The sequence below is a fragment of the Lepidothrix coronata genome, unplaced genomic scaffold (assembly GCF_001604755.1).
Source record: "Lepidothrix coronata isolate B3197 unplaced genomic scaffold, Lepidothrix_coronata-1.0 Scaffold34, whole genome shotgun sequence".
Classification (NCBI taxonomy): Eukaryota; Metazoa; Chordata; class Aves; order Passeriformes; family Pipridae; genus Lepidothrix; species Lepidothrix coronata.
In genome coordinates, this window is record NW_016690214.1 from 817,775 (window position 1) to 840,763 (window position 22,989).

Sequence of the window (22,989 nt, forward strand, 5' to 3'; positions counted from 1 at the left end):
GTCCAAAACTAAAGGATATCTTCCCACTGGTGAGGAGGGAGCTCCACAGGGAGGTCTGTGCTGCCCCATGGGCTGTTTGATGTCTCCCAGGGGAGCTCCCTGTAGTGGTTGAGCCCAGGTTCAATGTGGTTCCGAGGTGGGATGTTGGATGTGCAGCCTTTTAAACCTTAAACCAGCCAGTAAGATTCAGACAGAGCTTGTCCACCAGTACCAAGAGCTGCTCCCTTCGGAGGTGGAGCAGATCCTCAGCTGGTGGTGGATTTGAGGATGGGAGCAGGCTGCCTGTTGCCTGTGGAGGGAGGGGGTTGTGGGTGGCGATGGAGTGCAGAGGTTCCCTGCTGTGCTGGCAGATTGGTGTTCCTTGGGAGGGGGTGATTTCCAGGCTGGTTACTTTGTCATTAGCAAAAATTGATTGGATTCATCCTCCCGGGACAGGCGCTCCCCTATTCTCAGCCTCCCAAGGGAAGGCTGGGGCAATGAGTGTGATATTGCATCTCAATTATAAAGAGAAGTGATTATTTATATGAATATTCTCCGAGATCCATTAAAGGCTGGGAACATTCATTTGGGATGATGGTGGTTTTTTTTTTTTTTTTTTGTTGTTGTTCTGTTGAAATTGAGACTGTTTTACAATTGTTGTTACTTTAATAAGCATTTGGGAACCCACTGGGGGTCGGCAGAGCGTGAGAACGGGAGCCATTTAGCTGTGCCAATTAATCTGTGCCTCGTCTGGGCAATGCCTCTTCCTGGAATTACAGCATCCCTCCTTTCCCTGCCACTTGTGCTGGCGGCCTGGCTAGTAGTGGCTATTCCTGGGCACCCTTGGAGCACCTTGGGTTCCTACTGAAAGGTGTTATTTTTTAGTAAGGAAAAAGAGGAAAAGATTTCCCTGCAGCTTTCATTCCGTGAAAGGAAGATTCAGGTAAGGGAAGGTGTTGGTGGGAAGCACGTGGGGCAGCAATCCCATGGAGCCTAAGGGGAGCAGAGGACCAGCTCAGAGAGATTTGAACAGTCAGGAATTTTTCCCGGTGTTTTCTGCCCCGGGGAAAAGATCCATCTGGGACGTGGCTTCCGTCTGCTGCCCGTGGCATCTCCGGCTGGATTTCCAGAGGGACCCTCCGGGCAGGGCTGTGTCAGGGATGAGTGGGGGTGTTGGTAGTGCTGTGGTGTGATGGCTCCACGAGCAGCCGAGGGGAGAGGAGAACGGTCAGATGGGATGCAGCCGAGGAGGCAGAGCCGGGTGCTCGGCGCCGTCCGGAACGTTCCTCACGGCAGCGACTGGCGGGATCGGGAGGAGCCTCATGGCTCTGCCAAAGGTTGCCTTTACCTTTCATTAAACCTCCCAGTAATTGGTGCCTCATCAGCACATATTTTGACGTTTTCATCTATTAAGCACCTGGGTGGATGGAAATGACTTGCTCCGAGTTAAAGCTTCCCTGCAGGGAGTGGGAAGTGTGGGAAGGCGGCACCGGGTCCCAGTGACATCCCCGGCTGTGGGGGATGCTCCCAGGCTCTGGGCTGCTTTTGGCTCCATGGCCAGCGGCTCAGCTCCCTCAGCACTTCCCCGTGCTCCTCCTGGGCAGGTGGAAGCTGAGGCTCCAGGTCTGGGAGCAGGGACAGCCTGATGGAAAGGTAATTCCATGTCTGACAGGGGCAGGGGTGGGGAGTTTCCCTCTGCAGCCTGGGGGGTGTCACAGCCCATCACACTGGCACTGTTAGAGGGGGGCAGAGCGTGGGGTCTGTAATGCCCCTCTGACAGAAGCTCATATGTCAAAAACTCATTTGGAGGCAGACACTTGGACACCAAGAGAGAGCTGATAACACACAGTTATCTCTGCGGCATCGCTGGGAGTCGGTGATCGCTGTTTTATAAGCAGGAGCAGCCACAAAGGTGACAAAAGCCAATTAAACCCAGGATTTTCACCAGCTGGAATCGAAGTCTGCTGAAATGTGCATGTTGGAAGCTCCATTGCTTTCCTGTCCCCACCAGCTCTCGCAGGTCTGTCACATTAAAAACATCGGTGAGCGCTGGGCTGAGAAACCATTTGCGTGCTGGAAATGAAATATTAAATATCTGTGATGGATTCAGGTGCTGTGGGGTCAGGGAGAGCCCATTTCCAGGTCAGTCACTGCTTCTAGATTAGTTCTGGTTTGTTAATTTGGGAAAGGGTTTTCTTCTTCCAGAGAAGCATTTCCATGATGAAGGAGCTTTGGGCTGTTGGGCAGTGACTTTAATTCTTTAAAATCAGGTGTAAAGTGCCTTGTCAGCTCCTGTTTAGCTGGTGCAGCCCAATGGATTGAAAGGGGGAGAAAAGTGGAACAGGTTGGGATGTAGATGGTCTGGCTCCTGTGGGGTAAACCAGGACGAGGCATTAGGGGAATTTGCTCCTGCCTCCCAAATTCTGTTTAATGCCCCCAATCCCTCACAAGGCCACGGGCTTCCCTTGGGCTGCTTTTTTCCCTGTGTCTCTTGCCATGAGTTGCCCAGTTGTGTCACATCCTCCTGGATTTGCCCTGAGCAGCTGGGGCTGGTCCCCCCTTTGACTGGTCTGGTTGCACTGGGTTTACTGGTGGGAGCACCCAGTTCTGGAGGCTTTTTTTAGGCAAAGCTCCTGGGAAATTGCCTGGGACAGACAGCCCAGGGTCAGGCATTTGGTAGCCCATTAGGACTTAAAATCCTCTTTTCCTGGCTCTTTAACTCCACACAGCAGCGTTTAGGGACATGGCTTAGTGGGGGCCTTGGCAGTGCTGGGTTAACATTGGACTCAGCGATCCCAGAGGACTTTTCCCACCGAAATGACTTTATTCTGTGACACATTTGGCTTCTCTCTGTGTCTGTTCTGCTGTCAGGCACTGCTGAGCTGGGAATTGGAGCTGTTTGCTTTTCCAGGTGATGGCTGGTTTGACCCCATCATCACCTGCCTGCTTTTCATCACCTCTTGCACAACCCTGATGGGACCCAATCCCTGGAAAACTTGGAGGCAAAGCTGCACCATTAGTTCTTATCTTTAGTTGAGCTGTCTGGGCACGTCAGAAGCTTTTCAGGTGTTTCATCTTCTGTCAGCTTTGTGTTTGCACCATCCCAGGCGTGCAGTGACCCAGGCCAGGTTGGACAGGGCTTGGAACAACCTGAGCTGCTGGAAGATGTCCCTGCCCATGGCAGGGGATTGGAAATGAGAGGGTCTTTAAGGTTCTTCCCAACCCAAGCCGTTCTGTGATTCCCATGGAATGAAAAAAAAGTCTTTCTAAAATGACTTTCACCTTCTGCTTGCTCGTTCTGTAATGGTGGGCACCTAGAAACACGAAAATCCCTGAAATCTGATAATCTCTGTGCCTTCCTGTGCAGTAATGGCAAAATGATGTTTCCTGGAGGGAACTGGAATTCAGTCTTGAGGGAAAAAACTATGAATAGTGGCAACGGGGATGTGCTTAAACTCTTAGAGAAATACAAACCTCATTATGGCAAGATTAATTTCCCACTAGGAACTTAACAGCTCTTCAAAGAGCAGGATGAATAATTGATGTCACGTTGGCATCTGTAGTACCTTCCTGGAGGAAGCCTGTTCATTTGCTGACCCAGGAGAATTGGCTCCATCAATCCTCCCGGGAGGAGAGGCTGTCACTGCAGCTCCCTCAGTGCTGCTGCCAGGCTGGGGGGGTCCCAGCTTTGGGAGGGGGGTGTGGAGCACTGAGGGATGTGCAGATGGGGCAGGATTGGGGCAGATGAGCCCAGCAGGGTTGGTTCTGGTTGATCAGAGGATGCTTTCGGGACGAGCGGGCTCATGCTGGTACCCACGGTCCTGTCTTGCTTTGGGTGTGCCTTAGCTCATGGAAGGGGTTTTCTCAGCATCACCCACTGTCCTTTCCTCACGAAGAAAGGCATTTCCTGCTGTGGAATCCCTAATTCCTGCTATTTCTTCCCAAGCTCTGCAGGCACAGAGCTGTGCTCCCCTCACCTGCCCTGAACTCCGATGGCCCCACAGGAAGAGCTCTGGTGTTTTGCAGATAGGAGGCTTTGATAAATCCTGCTTTTCCTCTAGTTTTTGCCTTCTTTCCAAGCCCAAGATTTTGACTCTGTGATTTGTGAGTTGCTTCTCATTTTATCACCTCCACGAGTCCTCCTCCTCCTCCTCCTTCCCTGCCGTGCTGCATCCCAGAGGAGTTTCCTACAAGGGTTTTTTAAGGCAAGTTTTCTGCAAGGATATTTTTTAGGCAGAGACACCCCTGGGTGGGTGATGGGTGGGCTGTGCTGCTGGGACCCTGCCAAGCACATGCTCCTGGAGAGTGGGAGGCATGGGATAAACTAAGGGATAACAGGTCTGTGTTCCCCTCACTGCCATCCTAACCTGCTTGTACCTCAGGAGAAGGGCAAAACCCACCCCTAAACCCTCTGATCCCTGATCTTTGTGGTGTTGCTGCCTGCAAAACACAGGTTACAGTGATCCCAGATAAGGGATCTGCGATGATGTTTCCTTTATCCCTGAAATCTTGCCTATGTGGTGACAACCTGATTTGGAGAGGAAAAAAACAGGGTTTTGTGTAGTGGATTCTGGTTTTTGCCATTCCTGTAGGATATTTTTTCTAACCAGTGCCTGTTTCCTTGATCTTTATGGCAGATGGGAGTCACACAATAACGGGGGTTCATTTACTCACTGCTGTAATTTATCAAGGCCCCGAGTGGTGCCTCCTATTTATGGTTTGGATTTCCAGGGATTCTGAAGGGCTTTAATTTTCACTTGGTTTTGTGAACAGGCCTGTTCTGAGGATTACAAGAGGCTTCCCACAGTGGCTGTGAAGCTCATTCCATGCTCTAAAACGGAGCTGGTGAGGGCAGGATCCCATTGAGCCCTGTGAGCCTGGACTCGGGGTTTGTCAGAGGGTTTTCCTGGCTGTTGATCCAAGCAGAAGGCTGTGATCCCTGCCTGGCTCCATAGGCTGCTCTGAGTGGGATTTAAAATCACAGTCTGCTTAATTTCAGCTGTTCTTGCCCCTTGCCAAGCTCGGGCCATAAGGGAGAGGTTTGGGATGGAATGAGCCAACTCTCGAGTTGGTCTTTGAACTCCAGGCTCGTGTGGCATTTGCAGTGGAAGTGCTGGGGTCCAGCCCTGCTGTGTGAGCATGGACATGGTGCTGCTCCACTGATCCTTGCAAAATAGATATTGGAGAGCAAAGAAACATCGTTCCCTGCTCGGCGCAGCAGCAGAAGGTGGTTTCAGGCCAGGGAAGGGGGCAAAACCAGATTTCAGACCAGGGAAAGTGAAGCAGCTTCCAAAGCAGGAGCATCTCCTGGGTAAAGCTGTCATTTTTGAACTTATTTGTGGATTTTGTACATTGTCCTTGTCCAGGACTGTGGTGTCAGGGCTGGTTTGGATCTGGCAGCACAGAGCTGCATCCAGGTGCCCCAGGACCATCCCACATCTCCCCTGGGCTGCCTCGATGGCAGCACCTCCCTCCTGCCCCAGCAAAGCTCCCTCTCACCCCTGCCAAGGAGAAGAGCTCCCTGAAAAGTGCAGCACTTGGCACTTTTTGGGCGAGTCCAAAGGCAGGACACGCTCCTGGAACCCCGAGCTCCCCAGGGATGCACCATCTCACGTCCCCCTGGGGCTGCAGGGCTTCAACCTCCCCAGGAACACCCCAGCACGGAGTGGGAGCATGGAGAGCTTTCCGTGCTGAGGGGGAGCAGATGGATCAGTGCTGGGCCTCATCCCAAAGCCCATCCCAAGCAATTCCTGTGCTCCTGTGGATTGGAGCAGACGGGAACACTGTCGCTGTCCTCCTGGCTCAACCAGACGGAACATCTTGTGCTGTTCTGCAGCTCTGCTGATGGGGCACTGGAGTGAAATTAAAGTAGGAATAAAACCCGGGCTGTGACAGCAGGATCCACACATCCAAGTCCCCTCCATGTGCTGGGGATGAGCAGGGGGGGACCTGGGGACCTCGGGCCAAGCGTGAAGGTGTGGGAGGCTCTCTGGGAGCAGCATGTCCCTGTCTCTGCTCCCTTGGCTGACGTGCTCTTTGCCAGCTTTTCTTGAGCTCTGGGAGTCTCTCCTTGGCTGCTCCAGTCGGTGCTGCAGCTGTCAGGTCACCCTGGGTCACCTCTGCCTGCCTGAGGTGCCCTGACATGGCTCTGTGCCCACGGAGCTTTGTTCTGCTCCCCTTCCCATGGTCCTTCCCTCTGCACCAACTCCATTTTTCTGTGGTGTTCCCTACTTTGCCCTGCTCCCCTGTGGTCTTTCCCTCAGCACTGACCTCTCCTTGCTGTGATGTTCCCTCTTGGCCTTCCCTTTCCAAGTTTTCCCCGGTCAGGTGTGGATGGGAGCTGTGCTGTGTAAGGAGACCTATGGACATCATGCTCTTGCCAAACACATCCTGCAGCCGTCTGGCAGCAGCCCCTGCAGTGTCTGCAGTGACCCTCCAGCACAGTTATTGCTTTCAGCTTGGAGGGTTTGAAGGGCTTTTTTTCCTTTCCTTGGAAAACAAGCAGGGAGGAAAATGGCTTTGTAAGGAGCTGAGAGGTGTGGAGCTGATCCCCGAGTTAGCTCAGGATTAGTCTGATCCCTGGGTAAATGCCTTATCAGGACAAAGTGTCTTGAATTGCAAAGCCAAGGAAGCCCAAGAGAGGCAAAATCCCTTTGTTTAGGTTAAATAGAAGCATTTTCCTGACAGTGGCTGAAATTGGTCATTTTTCTCTGCCTTTGTTCTGCCAAGAGGTGCCCAATGAACCCCCAGCCTGGTGCCTTCTCCACGGGAGCTCTCCAGACAACAGGGTCGTGTGGAGCCTCTCCAGCTCTGTCACCGCTTGGAAGGGGGACTGACAGCTGCTGAAATCCTTGGAAAAAACCCCTCTGACATGGAAAGGTTTTACTGTGGGACGTGGACACGTTCCTTTCACCTTCTTTCACATCCTAAGCTTTGGCCTTGCAGAGTGGTGGCCCGTGGTAAATCCTTCAGTCACTTGGGGTTACCTGGGAATGATTTAGAGGGGATATTGGGAAGAAATTCTTCCCTGTAAGGGTGGAGAGGCCCTGGCACAGGTTGCCCAGAGAAGCTGTGGCTGCCCCTGGATCCCTGGAAGTGTCCAAGGCCAGGTTGGATGGGGCTTGGAGCAACCTGGGCTAGTGGAAGGTGTCCCTGCCCATGGCAGGGGGTGGAATGGAAGGAGATGGGTTTTAAGGTCCCTTCCAACCCAACCCATTCCATGATTTTATGGCTCTGCTTCTCTCTGCCTCGCTCACAGTGGTGCCAAGAACCAGGAACTCCCCAGGGCTGTTTGTTTTTCCAGCTGATGCCTGAGCCTGCAGTGGTAAGAGCTGCTCTCCCATTCCCATCTCCAGTGACCTCATGTCCCAGTCAGGCATTTCCAGAGCCTCCAGCACAGCCTGTCTCTAAGTGGCTGACGTGGAAGCATTAACCTTTCTCTTTTTGTGTCTTTTCCCACCTGAAGAAGCCACTCAGGCTATTTATAATTTGAGTTTGTGCAGAACACCCAGGAGAGGGGCTGAAGGAGGGCTGAGCTGGGAGCTGGGAGTGTGGGCACACTTAGCACTGAGCTCTCTGTGCTTGGTTTCCACGTGGATCGTTGTGAATCTGCTCATTTACCTGCAGAGCAGGGTCCTTTTGAGGTGTGACACCTTTGAAAGAGGCTGAACCTCTGCTGTGGCAGCAGTGAAGTCGTTGTGGGATCTTGGCAGGCTCTTTGAAATTCAGTATTTGAAACAAATCACAGCACTGGGCCAAAAGCATCACACGGTAGCTGCTGCATATAATTAGAGGTTTTCCAAGCATCCAAGGTGGTGGGATGTGCTGTGTCTGCACTGCCCATGACTCCAAACTTCCTTGGCCGTGCTTTGCCATGGGATGCTCTGGGATCAGCAGCCCCTTGGTTGGTTTGTGGTGCTGCTGCTCGTCCTGCCCCAGCTCTCGTGGGCTCTCCTGGGACGTGGGGACATGGAACAGCCCGTGGCCAGAGGCTGCTGTGTCCCTCCTCCTCCCTGTGCTGGTGAGTCCCCCCCGTGCTGCAGCTTCCACCCCGGGCTGCTGCTCCCCCTCCGGATCCGCAGCTCACTACGCACCATCTGTGAGTCTGATTCCCCTCATTTGTCTCCACGTGGATGTGAGTTGTGCTTCCATTAGCTGTGGCTTTCTCATTCCATGAGTCCCACCTGGCAGCAGGGAAGTTGTCGTGGCTTTTCCCCTCGGTCAGAGCTGTTTTTGTTGTCACACAAACGAGCGTTATAACGAGTCACGATGAGTTATGAAAAAGGGCTCTTTGCCCTTTGGCTTTTGCTCTCTGGACAAGTCACACTTGAAAAGGAAGCTTTGGGAAGAGCAGTGCCAGCCCCATTGGTGTGGAGCTTCACGACATGCCCGGAGCTGAACTGCACACAGCCATGAGGTGTCTTTCAAAGGATCTGCCTCCCAAAGTTTGGCAGAGCAGAGCCCTCCAGAGCCACCACCACGGGCACCCCCTGCCCTGCAGGGCTCAGCCCCTGCCCTGGGTGCTCAGCCATGTCCCAGGGGGGTGATTTTGGGGCAGAGGGAGCCCTTTGCATGAGCGTGTGACTCCCCCCAGGCCCTGTGTGTTCCCCACGTGCCGTGGTCCCTCTGGAGTTATCACCAGGGGTGGAATTTGGGGCACACGTTGGGATCTCCTTGCCCTGTAACCCTGTTCATAGGGCTGCTGGCTGCTCTGTTTTTCCCTGTGTCCATGCTGAGCCTTGGCACAAGCCTTGGATCAAGGCTCTGAGGAGCTGTTGAGTGTTCAGTTCGTGCTCAGCCTGGACTCGATGCAAATCTGTGATTATCCAAGTTAGTGCTGCTTTTTATGGTGTGTTTCCAAGGCAACTGGAAACTCAGAAGACCACAAACACACACACACACACACACACGTCCTCTTCATCTGAGACCTCATCCTCACACTGGTGGAGTTTGGGTTTCCTTTGCTTTGGGGACTGTCCCCAACAGGTGTTGTGTCATTTTGGGGCACAGGGAGACCAGAAAGCAGGGAGGGGACATTGCTGGAAGCCTGATCCTGGCTTAGCCCAGCTCCTGGGGGGTTTATGGGAGAAGCTGATGGTTGGTTCTTCTGGAATCCACCATGGCACCAGTTCTGCAGAGAGGTTTGCTGAGCCTGAACCTTTTTGAACAGATTTGGTGGTTTGTGCTGTTTTGCTCCTTGTTAAAATCCCATTTCAGCTGGTGGGGATTGGGATCTTCTGCCCTTTGGTGCACTTATCAATCCAGAACCCTTTTCTCTCCTCGTTGGCTTTCCAAGAAACAGCTGGTTTGTGTTCCTGGTGGGGAATACCCTGGGCAGTGACACTGAGCTTGGATTAAATGCACCTGGATTAAAACAAGCAGGGAACCCACCTGGCCTGGGATCCTCTCCTCGCTCCCACCAGTCCTGGCTCTGATGGAGCACAGGAGGAGGGGTGGTCTCAGGGCTGCTGTAGGGTTTGGCCTTACTGGTTTTTTCCTGTTTCAGAGGGTCTGGCAGTGGGAGTTGGATTCGGGGCTATTGGAAAATCTGCATCTGCAACATTCCAAAGTGCCAGGTAAGACGCTGTTCCTTTGGCTCTTGGAGCCTCTCTGTCTGTCTGTCTGTCCCACATTGTCCCATGCCAGGGGGGGTTGGAGATGTGTTTCTTGACTGAAACTTGCCTGGAAGCACAAGTGTATGCAGAGGGAGTGGAAGGAATTGCTGGTGGATTTTCCGGGTGTTCATGGTTGTTGGACTTGAGGAAAGGCTTCTGTCGTCGATGGTTTCTGCAGTGGTTCCGTGTTTGTTCCTTGCTGGGATCAGTGGAGCTGGGGAGGCCATGGAAAGGAGGCAGCTGAGTGTCCCAGTGGGTGCTGCTGGGTCTGGACAGGTGCACACAGGGATTTTGGGATGCTGGGCTGTGTCAGGAGGCACTGGCTACCTCTTCCCTGCGCCAGTCGCTGCCGAGGGGTTTGCCAGCACCCCACTGGGGTTTTTATCCCTCTCCCTTGTCCCCCTTAAACATCCCTGGGGATGTTGCCAGCTCAGCTCAACACTGATAGCTGTTCCTCTGTGGGCAGCTTTGCCCTTGGGGAACTTGGGAGGGAGGGGAAGAAAAAACCCCTGGAGACAAGACTGAAAGCTGGAGATGGTAAATCAGGTGGAGGCAGAGGGAAATCTTCACCTGGAACTCCCTTTCCCTGGAGCTGGCAGCAAGGGTGGCAGAGGCTCACAGGAGCTCTTCCCAGTGCCCCTGCCCAGGATCTCCGTGGCTCCCTGCAAGGATGGCATGATCTTGTCCTCCCCCTCCCTGTGGAGCAGGCAGGCTCCCTGGCACAGGCTCCACACTCTCCTTTTAGATAAATGCTGAGATTTTCCATAAAAGCAGCATCCCCAATGGGTAGGAGCAGCTGCTGGAGCTGCTGGAAAGCATGTGGTGGCTTTGTTTTCCATTCCTGCCAAGCAGGACTGCTGGATTCTGGAACTGGTGGCCATAAAGGCATCCCTGTGCCCTGGCATCCCTGTGCCCTGCTCCAGCCTCACCAGCAGCTGGTTTGGCAGCGCCAGCCTTGTCTCTGGTGCTTCCAGGCAAACCTTTCTGTGCTTCTCTCCAGGACTGGTGTGAACACAGGGGTTCATGCAGCTCCTCCAGGCTGTCTGTGGTGTTTTGGGCTTTGGGAGTGCTTCCTGCTCCTCCAAGCAGGAGCAGAGCCCGGGTGACAGCACTGCTGTCACAGCAGAGCTGGAACTGGGCAGACTGGGGGCGTTGCTGGAAAAAATGGGAGAAAGGAGTAAGTGTGGTGTGAAGCTGGAAGAGCTGCCGAGGCTTTGGGAGAGCTGCTGGCACCTCTCGGTGGCTGCCTTGCAAACGGCACCTTCTGCTGAAGCTCCCGATGTCCTTTTCTGTTTCTGCTTGGAATTTACACCCGAGTTTCACCCCGTTTTCTCTTAACCCTTCATTTCCCAGACCCTGCTGTAGTGTTTGCAGTTTGGGGGCAGGGGGTGTGTTCAGTCAGTGATTAATCAGCCCAACCCTTACAGCTCGTGGGTGAAAAGTGCTGTCATGGCTCAGTCACCTTGTTCCTAAAGAGGGCAGGGTTAGATTGGATTTTAGAGAGAAATTCTTTCTTCTGAGGGTGGGGAGGCCCTGGCACAGGTTGCCCAGAGAAGCTGTGGCTGCCCCTGGATCCCTGGAAGTGTCCAAGGCCAGGTTGGACAGGGCTTGGAGCAACCTGGGCTGGTGGAAGGTGTCCCTGCCCATGGCAGGGGGTGGGATGGATGGGCTTTACGTTTCCTTCCAACCCAAACTATTCCATAATTCCTGCTGGAGGATCTCTGGGTTCTCAGGGCTGGTTTTGGATCCTTCCAGGCTGTCCAGCCCCTTCTGTGTCCAGGCACAAGCTGTGCTCACAAGGACCCCACAAAGACACGACCCAAACCTTCCGTTCCCAGTTCCCTGTCTCATCCCTGGCTCACGGGGACCCTGGGCTGGCCCACGCACTCGGATTGCCAGAGATCCCAGCGAGAAAAGCAGGATCCTCCGGCTTTACCCACCACATTTCTCTAACCTTTTGAAATAAAGGGCTCTTCACAAAGCCTGCAGAGGCTCTGGAGATGCTGGAACAAAAGGACTTTTTTTCCCCCCAGCTGCTCCGTGGAAGCCGAGGAGGCAGAAGCAGCTGGTTCTTTCTCTGTATTTACGACGGCATTAATCACGTTAGATGAAAGGTGGCATCTGCACCATGAAAATACCAATGCAAATTCAGTCAGCTGCAAAGGGAGACAAAATAACTTCATTGCCATCAATTTGTCTGTCACTGTCATCTGCAGGCAGCCCAGAATCACTCGGGGTAGATGTGGAGCCGTTTGGAAACATCCACGAGAATTTCAGGCTGGGTAATTTGGGTTCTGTGGGTTTAAGAAATAGCATATAATGTGAGAGACAGAGCTAAGTCTTGACACATCCGGAGGGAAAATTGCTCCGTGGCCACGGCTCTGAGGGGACACAACAGTCCTGGTCCCCCTCACACCCATTGATTTGAAGCAGCACTTTAATGGAGCAGCTGAGGGACTCAGTTTTCCCCCTCCATCCCACTTCTCCTTCCCCCTGGGAGTGACAAACCCCCTTAGCACTGGGCTGAGCTGGAGCCAGCTGAGCCAGGCTCGTTCCTTCCAACCTGGAGTCGTGCAGAAGCATTTCAGAGCACTCTGATGTGCTCAGAGCCCGAGCACAGGATGGATTTGGGTTCTTGGGGATGTTGCTGGTGGCTGGGAGACGTTTCCAGGGTTGGCTGTGACCTGCCCTCGTTGTCAGAGGACCCTGCCTGCTCCTTGTGCTGGGTGGAGCAGCACTGGCTGGGGAAGCAATGCCTGGGTTGCTCCCCCAGGGGTGAGATCTCAGCAGGAGCCTGAATTCCTTCCATCTCCCCGGTGGGACACAGCCCTGCTCTGTCCAAAGGCTCTTTGGGGCCGTGGCCTTTGCAAATGTTTGCTATGGAGAGAGCTGGGGATGTCCAGCCTGGGGAAGAGAAGGCTCTGGGGAGACCTCAGAGCCCCTTCCAGTGCCTAAGGGTGCTCCAAGAGAGGGTTTTGTGAGGGTGGTGTGAGCAGAGCAGTGCAGGTGCAGACCCACAGCTCATGGTCACCCAGGGTTTGGGTAAAACCCAAAAACTGATGATTAGGAGGCAGAGTGGGATATCACCTTCTAAAACTCCTGGTGCTTTGCATGTGCCACCTCAGCCACCCTGTGACTCCCTGGGCTCTGGTGGGGTCCTGCCAATCCCTCTGTGCTTGCAGGATCCTGAGCTCCTCCCTCCCTGTGTCCCGGAGCATCCCAGAGCATCCCGATGCTGCTCCAGCCCTGCCTGTGCTCCTTGGTGTTTCTTTGCTGCCCCCGGGTGTGCAGGCTCTGTTCCTGCTCCTCCTGGCTCCTCTGGGAACTGGGGCTGGGATCATTTATGGCTTGGGGGGGGGAACCCACTTGGAGCCCAGAGGGGCTGTGGCTGCCCCATCCCTGGGAGTGTCCAAGCCAGGTTGGACAGGGCTTGGAGCAACCTGGGCTAGTGGAAGGTGTCCCTGCCCATTGGAATTGGATGCTCTTTAAGGTCCTTTCCAACCCAAACCATTCCAGGATTCTATGATTTTATTCCTGTCGGGGAATGTGAGCAGAACGTGGTCCTGTGCCCGAGGGTGGTGGTTGGGTCTCGGTGTGGGGTTGGACCTTGCCTGTTGGTGCTTCTCCTGCCTGTTTTGGAAAGGTGATGTAGGTTTAATGGAAGTTTAGATGGGGCTTAGGACGACCTAATGTCTGCTTCTGAGGTGTTTTCTGGGGGGGCTGAGCTGTCCTCAGGCTGGGACATCCCTCCCTGCTGTGGGACTGCACTTCTCCTGCCCAGCTCCTCGCAAGGATAAAAATATTGGAAAGTTCCACGGGGCGGAAATAACAGCTCTGGACAAAACTGCTGCAGGGACAGCAGAGGAGCAGGACTAGAGCAGGGGTGTGCCCAGGGAGGAGGAGGATGCCCCTGCACAGGGGCAGTGCCAGGGGTGGGTGTGTGTCCCGGCAGGGGAAGGTTCCTTCCAGATGGGAGCGGGGAGGCAGGAGCTGCTCCTGGCTGCCTTCCAGGCAGGAAGGTAAAGAGAAGGGCAGCCATGTCTTAAAAAAGCTGTTCTGCCTCCCCCTCCTCGCACACTGAGCTGGGGGGAGGGGGCTCTGCCCGTCCTGTGTGGCTGATTTAACAGGAACCAGATGGGGATGGAGCTGCCGAGGGCAGGACGGGCGGGATTGGAGTGTCCCAGGGCTGCTCTGGGGGTGCAGAGCGGGCAGGGGGGCAGGCAGAGGTACAGGCAGGGGGCACACAGGGCTGTCTGGTGCTGGTCCACTCTGTCAGTGGCTTTCCCAGGGCTGGGTGTAGGAGGAGAGGGGCCGTGACAGTCCCTGTTGCTGTCCGTGCTCTGTACGTCCTGTGTCGGGTGTTCTCCCTCTCTCCAAGTCCCTGCTGCGTCTTTTAGGGGATGAAAGCAGCACCAATGAGCCCCTTATTCCATGGGCTGGGATGCTGGGCAGCTCTCAGGTGGGGGCCAGGGCTGGCAGGGAGGGGATCCCACGCTGGCACCCAGGGACCTGCAGCTCTGCCCTCCGGCATCCCGGGCGGGAGCTCATCCCTTGGCTGGAAGCACAAGGTTGGAGGGGGACGTGGGGTCCTTGGGTACCTCCTTTTCTCCCCCTTCCCCATCAGAGTCTCTTCCTTCGAGAATCAGCACAAGGGGCTGGTTATCCCACTCCCCATCCCACCCACCATCAAGGGCTTGCCTGGCTGTGGTGACTGGGACTGGGGGGAGCAGGGTGGGATAACGGGGATGCAGGAGCCTGGCTCTGCTTCTTGCCCAACAAATCCCCCATGTACTGTTTGCTTTCTGCAGGCAGCTCGTGGCCCTGCTGGGTGGGAGCACACAAAGGCCAAAGCCCTTTTCTTACGGAGCGTTGCTGCTTCCTGTGGATTGGTTTCTGTCAGTGAGAAATTCAGCATAAGATGAATTTCCCTGGTGGGGATGGCAGGAACGCCCGAGTGTGCCTGTGTTGTGCTGCAGAGGGAACAGAAAACTGCCCTAAAATACCTGGGCCAGTGATTCTGCTTTTCACAGGAGAAGGATTTGGGAATGTCTTTGAGACACCCACTGCCCTGAGGAGGAGGATGGAGAGTGGTGGGGGGACATGGGGGTGCCAGTGGCTGGGGTCATGTGTGGTGGGCAGTGCTGGACCTTGGCTGGCTAATTTGGAGAGGAAAAGGGAATCTGTTTCCCAATTAGCTTTGAACCATCTGGATTTTCCCTGCCGGTCCCTCTCTGGCTGATCTGCTCCTCCACCAGGAGTGGCAGTGATTCCAGCAGGTGGGATATTCCCTGCACCACTGGCTGGCAGGACAGGCAGCAGGAGATGCTCTGTCTGAGCTCTTTTCCAGCTGGGATGTGAAGGCTGTGCTCCAGGGATGCTCTTCCAGTGGCAGTATCTCCGTGTGCTGGTTCCCCCCTGGGGACTCGGGGGCTGTGTGGGTGCAGCTCCATCCTGCAGCCTCCCTGTTATTTTAACATCACTTGTGTGTATAATTTTAAAAATCTGATAAAAGGCTGTTATTAAGGCTGGAAAATCAAACCTGTAGCAACTGGGAAATGCTGGAGAGAGGATTTTCAGTGCACTTTTTGCTTGGATCTTTGGAAGCAGACGTTGCAATGGTGCTCTTTGCCTGGGTACCCTCTCTTCTTCCCCACAGGGTCCTTGGGCACATTCCCTGTGCTCCTGGCATGGATGGGGAACAACTGCTTCTCTCCTTCCTCCATCAAAACCACAGATGGCTCAGGGCAGTGTGGGTCTGACTGTTGCAGTGAATAACTTGGCTGGGTGCAGGCAAAAAACACCTGCAAGTCCGACTCGAGCTGAAAAGTCAGGATAAAACACGGATGGACTTCCCTGCATTCTTCCCTCCCCAAAAGTACATTGAATTTTTATTTTCAAGGCCATCCCTGTTACAGGGGTGCAGAGCTCCTGTCCCTGTGGATGGCCAGGGAGGCAGAGGTGCCTGGGATGACCTGCAGCCCTCTTCCCATCCCGGGTGCTGCTCCTCTCCCAGCTGACACTAGGGGGTAACATCCATGTTCCTATCAGCCTCTTCCCACAGATCTGGGGCTGCTGCCTGGTCTCCCAGGGCTGGAGGGCAAACCCTGGAGCTAATGGGATTCCCAGATGTGGCTTTTTCCCTGGCAAAGCCCCAAGCAAGGGGCTGATCTTCCCAAGGTGAGAGGAGGTTCAAATAAATAGAACCAATATCGAGTTAAATGCCATAAATTACTTGGAGCATATTATATAAATATATATATATATATATATATATAAAGGACTGGAGGTTTGAAAAATAAAGTGAAGTGTTTTGTTAAGCCATGGGTGGTCTGGGCACTGGGTCCTCATCGGATCCCACGGATGCAGGTAATTTAGGGAGGTTAAATGTGGTGCAGGCAAATTTTTGGCAAAGCTCTGCCTTAGGATGAAGCCGAGTGTGCTTGAGGGGGTGTGGGGAGCTGGTTGTTACCTTTGGTTTAAAGCAGAGGGGTTTGGGGGGGGGTTGTTGACAGCTGGGAGCTGTTCTTGGGGTTCATGTGGATCCCCTTTAGCAGCTGCAGGGTGAGCTGGAGGCAGGGGAGCCCCTGGGGACCCCCCTGTGGGTGTCACCCCCTCAGCACCCTCTTTTCCTGGGCTGGGATCCTCCCAGAAAAGGTGGATCTGTACCTGGTGAGCTTTGCTCCCCTAAACTCTGGGGATGGGGCAGGGATGGATCCCCTCTCCCCTTCAGCACCCCCAAATCCCACCAGAGACTTTGCTGCACCCCCTTTTGCCAGCTGCAGGTGAGGTTTGATCCAGGGGCTGATCCTGGCTTGGTGTGGGGGCAAGGAAAGGGAAAAGTGGGGTTTGTGGGAATAATGTTTAACTTGGATAGCCCGACTTGACCTGCTTTTGGTGCTGCTGGACCAGCACATGGTGGTTCTGGGTGTCCCACCCTCATTCCCCCTCGTCCCACCTGCCCCACCATCTCCTCCAGGGAATCCCCTCCGTGGGGCAGCTGGGGGAGGCAGGGGGTGAGTGGGGAAGGGATGGAAACAGAGATATGTCCCCCCCCCGATGATGCTGGGGATGTTTCCTCCACCACAGCACAATGGTTCCCATTCATCCGCCCTTTTGCTGGGAATGCTGGCCTTGTTTTGATCTGTTGTGCCCACAGATTGTTTCCTGTCCAGCTTTGGTAAAACAGACAGAAGAGAGGCTTCGAGTTGACAGGCAGACTTTGACTATGGCTTGGAAAATATTATTTCATGGGACAGCCTGTGCCTCCCACGCTGTGTCTCTCAGGCTGGGGAAAAAAAAAAAAAGAGGGCTTGATTAATGTAGGGAGATTGAAACCAGGCAAAAATTTTATACTGTGTTTTCTTTGAATGAATGGAAATCATTGTGGTCTGGGAGACAGCAGAAGACACACTGGGTTTTTCTCTGGTTCACACACATGAGATCCCGTCTCTGGCTTATGAATAGATCCACAGTGGAGCTAATAAAGGGGAAGGATCAAAATGTGGGGTCCAATCCCAGCCTCTTTATCAGATCACAGAAAGACCTCACGGGAAAAGCCCACCTAGGGATGAGGTGAGGGGGATTTCCACCTTTCCCAGGATCCCAGACAAATGGGTACAGAACAAAGCCCAGGACTGCCCCTGGTTACAAAACAAAGCTGCTTATTAAGCACCTTTTAATTAGCCTGGCCCAAAGGTGGATGTTTATTACTGGGAGTAATGGGTTTCCCCAGGGCTTTTCTCTGGGAAGGGTGGGGATGGTACCAGGGTGTGTTGTCACCACCTCTCTGGAGCACAGAGAGGGCTGGAAGGGTTTGAGCCACAAACCAGGACTGTTGTGTTTCTGATCATGGTTGAACCTCAGCAGAGATGGATGGAGAGGAGGAGAGGTGAGGAGAGGAGAGGAGAGATGAGGAGGCTCTTGCCAGCAGTGACGGCGTCTTCCCACCAAGAACCTCCAGTGCAGATGTCCCAGCCCCCTTTGCAAATGTGCTTTAAGAGGAGAAATGCGGGGGGTGGGAAGAAACAGGTGCTTTGAGCTTTCCTGAAATCCAGGAGCTAAAACTCAAGGCACATGAAGGGGAAGCTTGTCCGAAGTGGTGCAGCCCATGGTGGAGCCAGGCTGGCAGGAATCCCTCAGGGGGGACTCCCTCAGGCTCTGTGGCTCGTGCCCACATGCTGGAGGCTCCTTGGCCATGGTGGTCCCCGCAGGTTTGGTGACAACACTCACTCTTCTTCTCTTTCCTGTCTCTTGTCCAAGTCAGTTGGATTGAAAACCCACAGCAGCCCAGCTCCTGGGGCTGGGTGGGTGCTGCAGCCTGGATTTCTTGCCAGGTTGGAGGAGGAGGAGATCTCCCAAGTGAGCAGGGAGGTCTCCAGGGCCTGGCTGGGAGCCGGGCTCTTGGCTGCCAATCCCTCGCTGGCTCTTCGCCTTTACGTCGCTGTATAAATAGTCTCCCCTCCTCTTCCCTCACTCTTTCCTCATCCCTTACTCCAGTGTCTAGACTGAGTTTTTTGATTGATTTGGAATGCTTAGGAGAGACAGCTGGTCTCCCAAACAACATCTGGCTTGGTGGAAAGTCTGTGTAATGGTTGTGTTCTCCTCCTGTGGCGATACAACCTGAAGGACAGGCAGTGCCAGGAGAAGCTCTTTGGCTTCTCACCTCTCTGGGGGGGCTTTGGGAGAGCTGCCCAGCCCTTTCCCTGGGGGCTGTTGGACAAATGAATGGTTTGTGGATGAGCTGTGGCCGGGGGCTGCAATGGCCCAGCAGCCTGGGGTGGAAAATTTAGATGGGATTTTGGGAGGAAATCCTTCCCTGTGAGGGTGGGGAGGCCCTGGCACAGGTTGTCCAGAGAAGCTGTGGCTGCCCCTGGATCCCTGGAAGTGTCCCAGGCCAGGTTGGACAGGGCTTGGAGCAACCTGGGCTAGTGGAAGGTGCCCCTGCCCATGGCTGGGGGTGGAATGTGCCCACCCTTGACCTTGGTCCCCATTGCTGCAGGACGAGGTTCTCCAGGACCTCACCACGAAGGTCTCTTCTGCCCAGCTTTCATCTGCAAAGTGCACCTGCTTGCTTCCTGTTGACCTTAAAATAAAAGGAGGGCAAGGCAGGAAAGCAGAGCAAGCCAAAGCCACTCTCCCTGCTGATCTCAGCCAGGTGGTGCCACAGAAGCTCTCGAACCCCAGGTTGGCTGTGCAGCCCCCGTGGCCTGGTCCTTTCCTGGTCCTCTCCTCACAGCCTGGGTTAAAAATGAGCCCTTGGAGAGGGGAAGCAAATTGAATGAAGACATTGTGAGGGAACACGGGGCGATAATGGGCCCTTTTAGAGCTACAGCTGTTAGGAAATTGTTTGGTTCCAGGTTTTCAGGCTGCACAAAGGGGCTGCTCCGGTGCTTTCAGGCTCCCCCGGCGCGGTTTGACAGCGATGCCGCGGGAAGGGGAGAGGAGAAATCGTTTCAGGGCTTTTAATTTTGCTCTTGGCTAATGATTCCCAGCAGGATGCAAACGTGGGCACATGGGAATTGCGTGTGAGCCCCTCGATGCCACCCTGGCACAGTGGGCTGGGCTGAGTGCTGAGCTCCATCACCACGTCCTGGAGCCACCTGAGAGAGGATGAGGGAAATCCATCCATATTTTATCTGTATGTAGGGCTGGCCTTTGGCTCCTTGTGGGTCCTTTCCACCCTTTAACAGGAAGGAAGAACAAGGTCTTTATTAACCACACTCATCCTCCTTCCCTTACTTTGGTTTTCCCTAAGTGATGGGGCTGTGTTTGCTGGTGATCTGGAGGGCAAGGCAATAAATCCCTAAAAAAATACCCCTTAAACCATTTCCCCCACCCCAGCATGTTATTTACAGTGAGATTTCCATGGTATGTAAAATAATTTTCAGTGTGAAATGAAATTGCAGTTTGAAGATTCACTTAAAGCAGAGAATTGCCATTTTTGTATGAAGCCATAAACATTAATTGGAAATTTTTGTATATGGACCATAATCCCAGCCCTGCTTTTAGACCACCCAGCTCCTCTGTGTGTTTAATTGTTTTTAAAAAAATGTTTTAATAACCTTTATAAGGTTCTGTATCTCCCTTCAGCTCCAGCCCTGCCCGAGATCAATGCAGCCACATCGTTAAATCCTGCTTTATTTAGGGGTGTGCCTGTATGAATATGTAAAAATTGAAATTATTTGCAGGCTGACGCTGTTTAAAATAGAATTAACGAGGTCTCACATGAGGGTTGTCTTAAGGTATTTAAAAATAGGTGTGTGGGGTCTTAACTGAAACCTCCTGGTGATGGTTGGAGTTGGAAGGTGCTGCCTGTGGCTCAGTGGCTGCCAGGGAAGGATGTTCTTGGTTTCTGCTTGAAAATGGAGAAATTCCTGTCAGGAGCCAGCTCTGATGAGGTGTGAGAGCCACAGACTCTCCTCTTTATGGTCGTTGCTGTTCTCTTGTAGCAGTTTGGGGGGACTTACAGGGTTCCTCGGAGCTGGGGGTCTGCAGGGCTTGGGGTGGCACCTGATGATGGTGGATCTGCTCCTGGAAAAGGAAACATGCTGGGAATAACAGCAGTGATGGGGGTCCTGCAGCTCTTCATGCTGCCTTTTAATGCTGCCTTCCTCTCCTGGGGCTCCCTCACCCCTCTGCAGCCAGAGCTGGGTCCCACCAGAGCTGGGGGCCGTGTGTGGGTGGTGTCAGTGGGGTCTGGGAATATTTGGGTCTTGTGTTGGTCCCTTTCCTCGGGCAGGAATTAACCCCAGGAAACATGATGGGCAGTGACATCTTCTTTCATTTATGTCCCACCCCTGGAAGTGTCCAAGGCCAGGTTGGACCTGGAGCAACCTGGGCTAGTGGAAGGTGTCCCTGCTCACAGCAGGGGTGGGATGAAATGAGCTTTATGATTTACAGTTATCTGTGAAATTTGAGCTGGCTAGACCATAACTGTGCAAATAGAAATGTGTCTGTGTGATGGATCCTGCTTCTTTGCTGCGTGCTGTGAGAGCAGGACAAGGGCAATTCCTCATGGCTTCCATCTCCTGCAAAGGAGGTTTTTCAGGAAGAGATTCCAGGGCTTGGTCCTGTCTCCTGCTTGTACCAGCCCTGCAGAGCCAGAGCCTGGCGAGACTCGGCCAATATTGGCCAGATTCTGTGCTCACAGGTCAGGTTCACACTCTTGTCCAGAACAGGAGAAGGTGTCGAGGCTCCCTGAGCCTTGCCTGATCCTCAGCGAGGTCAAAACATGGCAAAAGGAACATGTGGAGCTCATGAAACGTGTCTTTGTGCTTCCCAGATCGGGGGAGATGTGAACTTTTACCCTGTGCATGAGTCTGACTCATAAATCAAACAGTTACATAAATAACCAGGCAGATAAGAATAAAGATTTTAAAAATCCACAGGAATAAATAGTCCCCAGACAATGGGACCAGTCCGTGGGATCTGGAGGTGGATACGTGTCTGCCCTCCCAGGGAATGACCTCCAGTTTCTGTCTCCCATCATCCAGCACCGAGGTTTTGCTCTGGAAAGGGTGTCCAGACCTGTGTCCTCTCGGCTCAGCCAGAGGGGTTTGGTGTCTTCTCCCAGGAAACAAGTGACAGGACAGGGGAAACGGCCTTGAGTCGTGCCAGGGAAGGGTTAGATGGGATATTAGGGAAAATAAGTTTAGGTTTGATATTAGGGAAAAAAAGTTTAGGTTGGATATTAGGGAAAATAAATTTAGGTTGGATATTAGGGAAAATGTCTCCATGGAAGGGCTGTCCAGTTGCCCAGGGCAGTGGGGGAGTCCCCATCCTGGGGGGGATTTAAAAACCGTGTGGATGTGGCACTTGGGGACAGGGGTGAGTGGTGGCCTTGGCAATGATGACCTTAAGATTCTTTTCCTCAAAACAATTCCATGGTTCTGCATTCCTGGGATGGCTTTCTCCTCCAAACCCATGGCTGTGGAAGGTGAAGAGGGAGGAGACCCAGTGCAGCCAGCCCTGGGTCCCCTGGCAGTGTGTTGTCTGGGGAGGATGATGGTGGAGGGAGCAGCTGAAGGGGGTGGTGATGGCCAGGGCAGAACCTGATCCACCCTTGGGCTGGAGGAGGCCTCTCATCTTTGGGATCCAGCAGGAGAACACTGAACTGAGCTTTGCTGGGGAGGGGAGATGGGTGGCAGCCCCATCCTGGACTGACCTGGCACTGCTGGTGGGGATTTGTGTTGGGAAAGCTGGAGAATTCTGTGCTCTCCAGCTGAAGTTCACGTCCCGGTGCTGCAGTCGGGGGGGAGAGCAGGTTTTACGACTTTGAACTGAGCTCACGTGCCTTTGGGATAAATTAAGGGTAAAATTTCCTAAAATTGTAAATGTTTACAGCGTGTGGATCCAGAGCCGGGGGGGCAAGGCTGGCAGGGGGCCAGGCAGCAGATGTGACACAGAGCTGGAGGCACAGCTCCAGCCCAGGAGATTGGGTGGGAAGAGGAGGGAGAGAAGGGTGGGAAGAGGGATGGAAGTGGCTGCTGAGGAGCAGCACTGGAAGGGCCAAGTCTTGGGAGAGCAGGTGTTGTTCTGCTGGGATGTGCCACACACGGCTCCAGCCGAGACCCAACAGTCTTCATTTCTTCTCATGGAAGAAATTGTTCCCTGTGAGGGTGGGGAGGCCCTGGCACAGGTTGCCCGGAGAAGCTGTGGCTGCCCCTGGATCCCTGGAAGTGTCCAAGGCCAGGTTGGATGGGGCTTGGAGCAACCTGGGCTAGTGGAAGGTGTCCCTGCCCATGGCAGGGGGTGGAACAGGATGAGCTTTACCATCCCTTCCAACCCAAGGCATTCCATTCCCTGTCTGGGAGGGGGGTGCCTGCTCCATCCCCTGCCCGGGATGAGGGCACACGTTGTTCCTGCATTTCTGTGCCCCTGTGGGTAATGGGGCTGGTGGCTGCTCTTGAGAGGAGGAGGCACAGCAGGTTTATATCCTGATGAGGTTTTTTTAATAGCTTGAAATGTTCGAGATGAAAAATGCTGTGCTGCCAAAAGGCAGATCCGCGGGAGCAACGTCCTCCCGCTGCTCCTGTGGATTTGGCCTTCGAAGCGTTGGGCACCACGGGCTCACCTGGAGCCCCCTGTGCCCAGGGGTGGGTCAGGCTGCTGCCCGGGGTGGGGATGTGGCCCGGGGGACATCAGGGGGGTGGCAGGGCCCTCTGCCCCCCCGGCTCCCCCGCACTCCTCGCGTGAGAGCCTCCCGAGCCGGCGGCCGTGCCGAACAGGTAGGGCAGGTATGGGAAGCGCCGAGGGCCCCGCGGAGCTCCTTCCCATTCCCACCTGGAGCCCTGATCAAACACCTCGACGGGCGGCCCGAGTGGGAGCCATGATGTAATCTTGGGAACCCAAAACAATCGGCCCTTTCATGGCAAGACGATAACAATCAAAACAGTAT

General features: G+C 54.0%; 1 protein-coding gene across 3 annotated transcripts in view; it reads left to right on the forward strand.

The window, feature by feature from the left end:
- The window catches only part of SLC39A11 (solute carrier family 39 member 11), an 85,028-nt gene that overhangs the window by 51,109 nt on the left and 10,930 nt on the right, over positions 1-22,989 (forward strand). For all 3 annotated transcript variants that reach the window (XM_017812000.1, XM_017811999.1, XM_017812001.1), the window contains exon 7: positions 9,485-9,554. In XM_017812000.1, the coding sequence (XP_017667489.1) occupies positions 9,485-9,554 (70 nt within the window). The remainder of the gene's footprint in view (positions 1-9,484; positions 9,555-22,989) is intronic.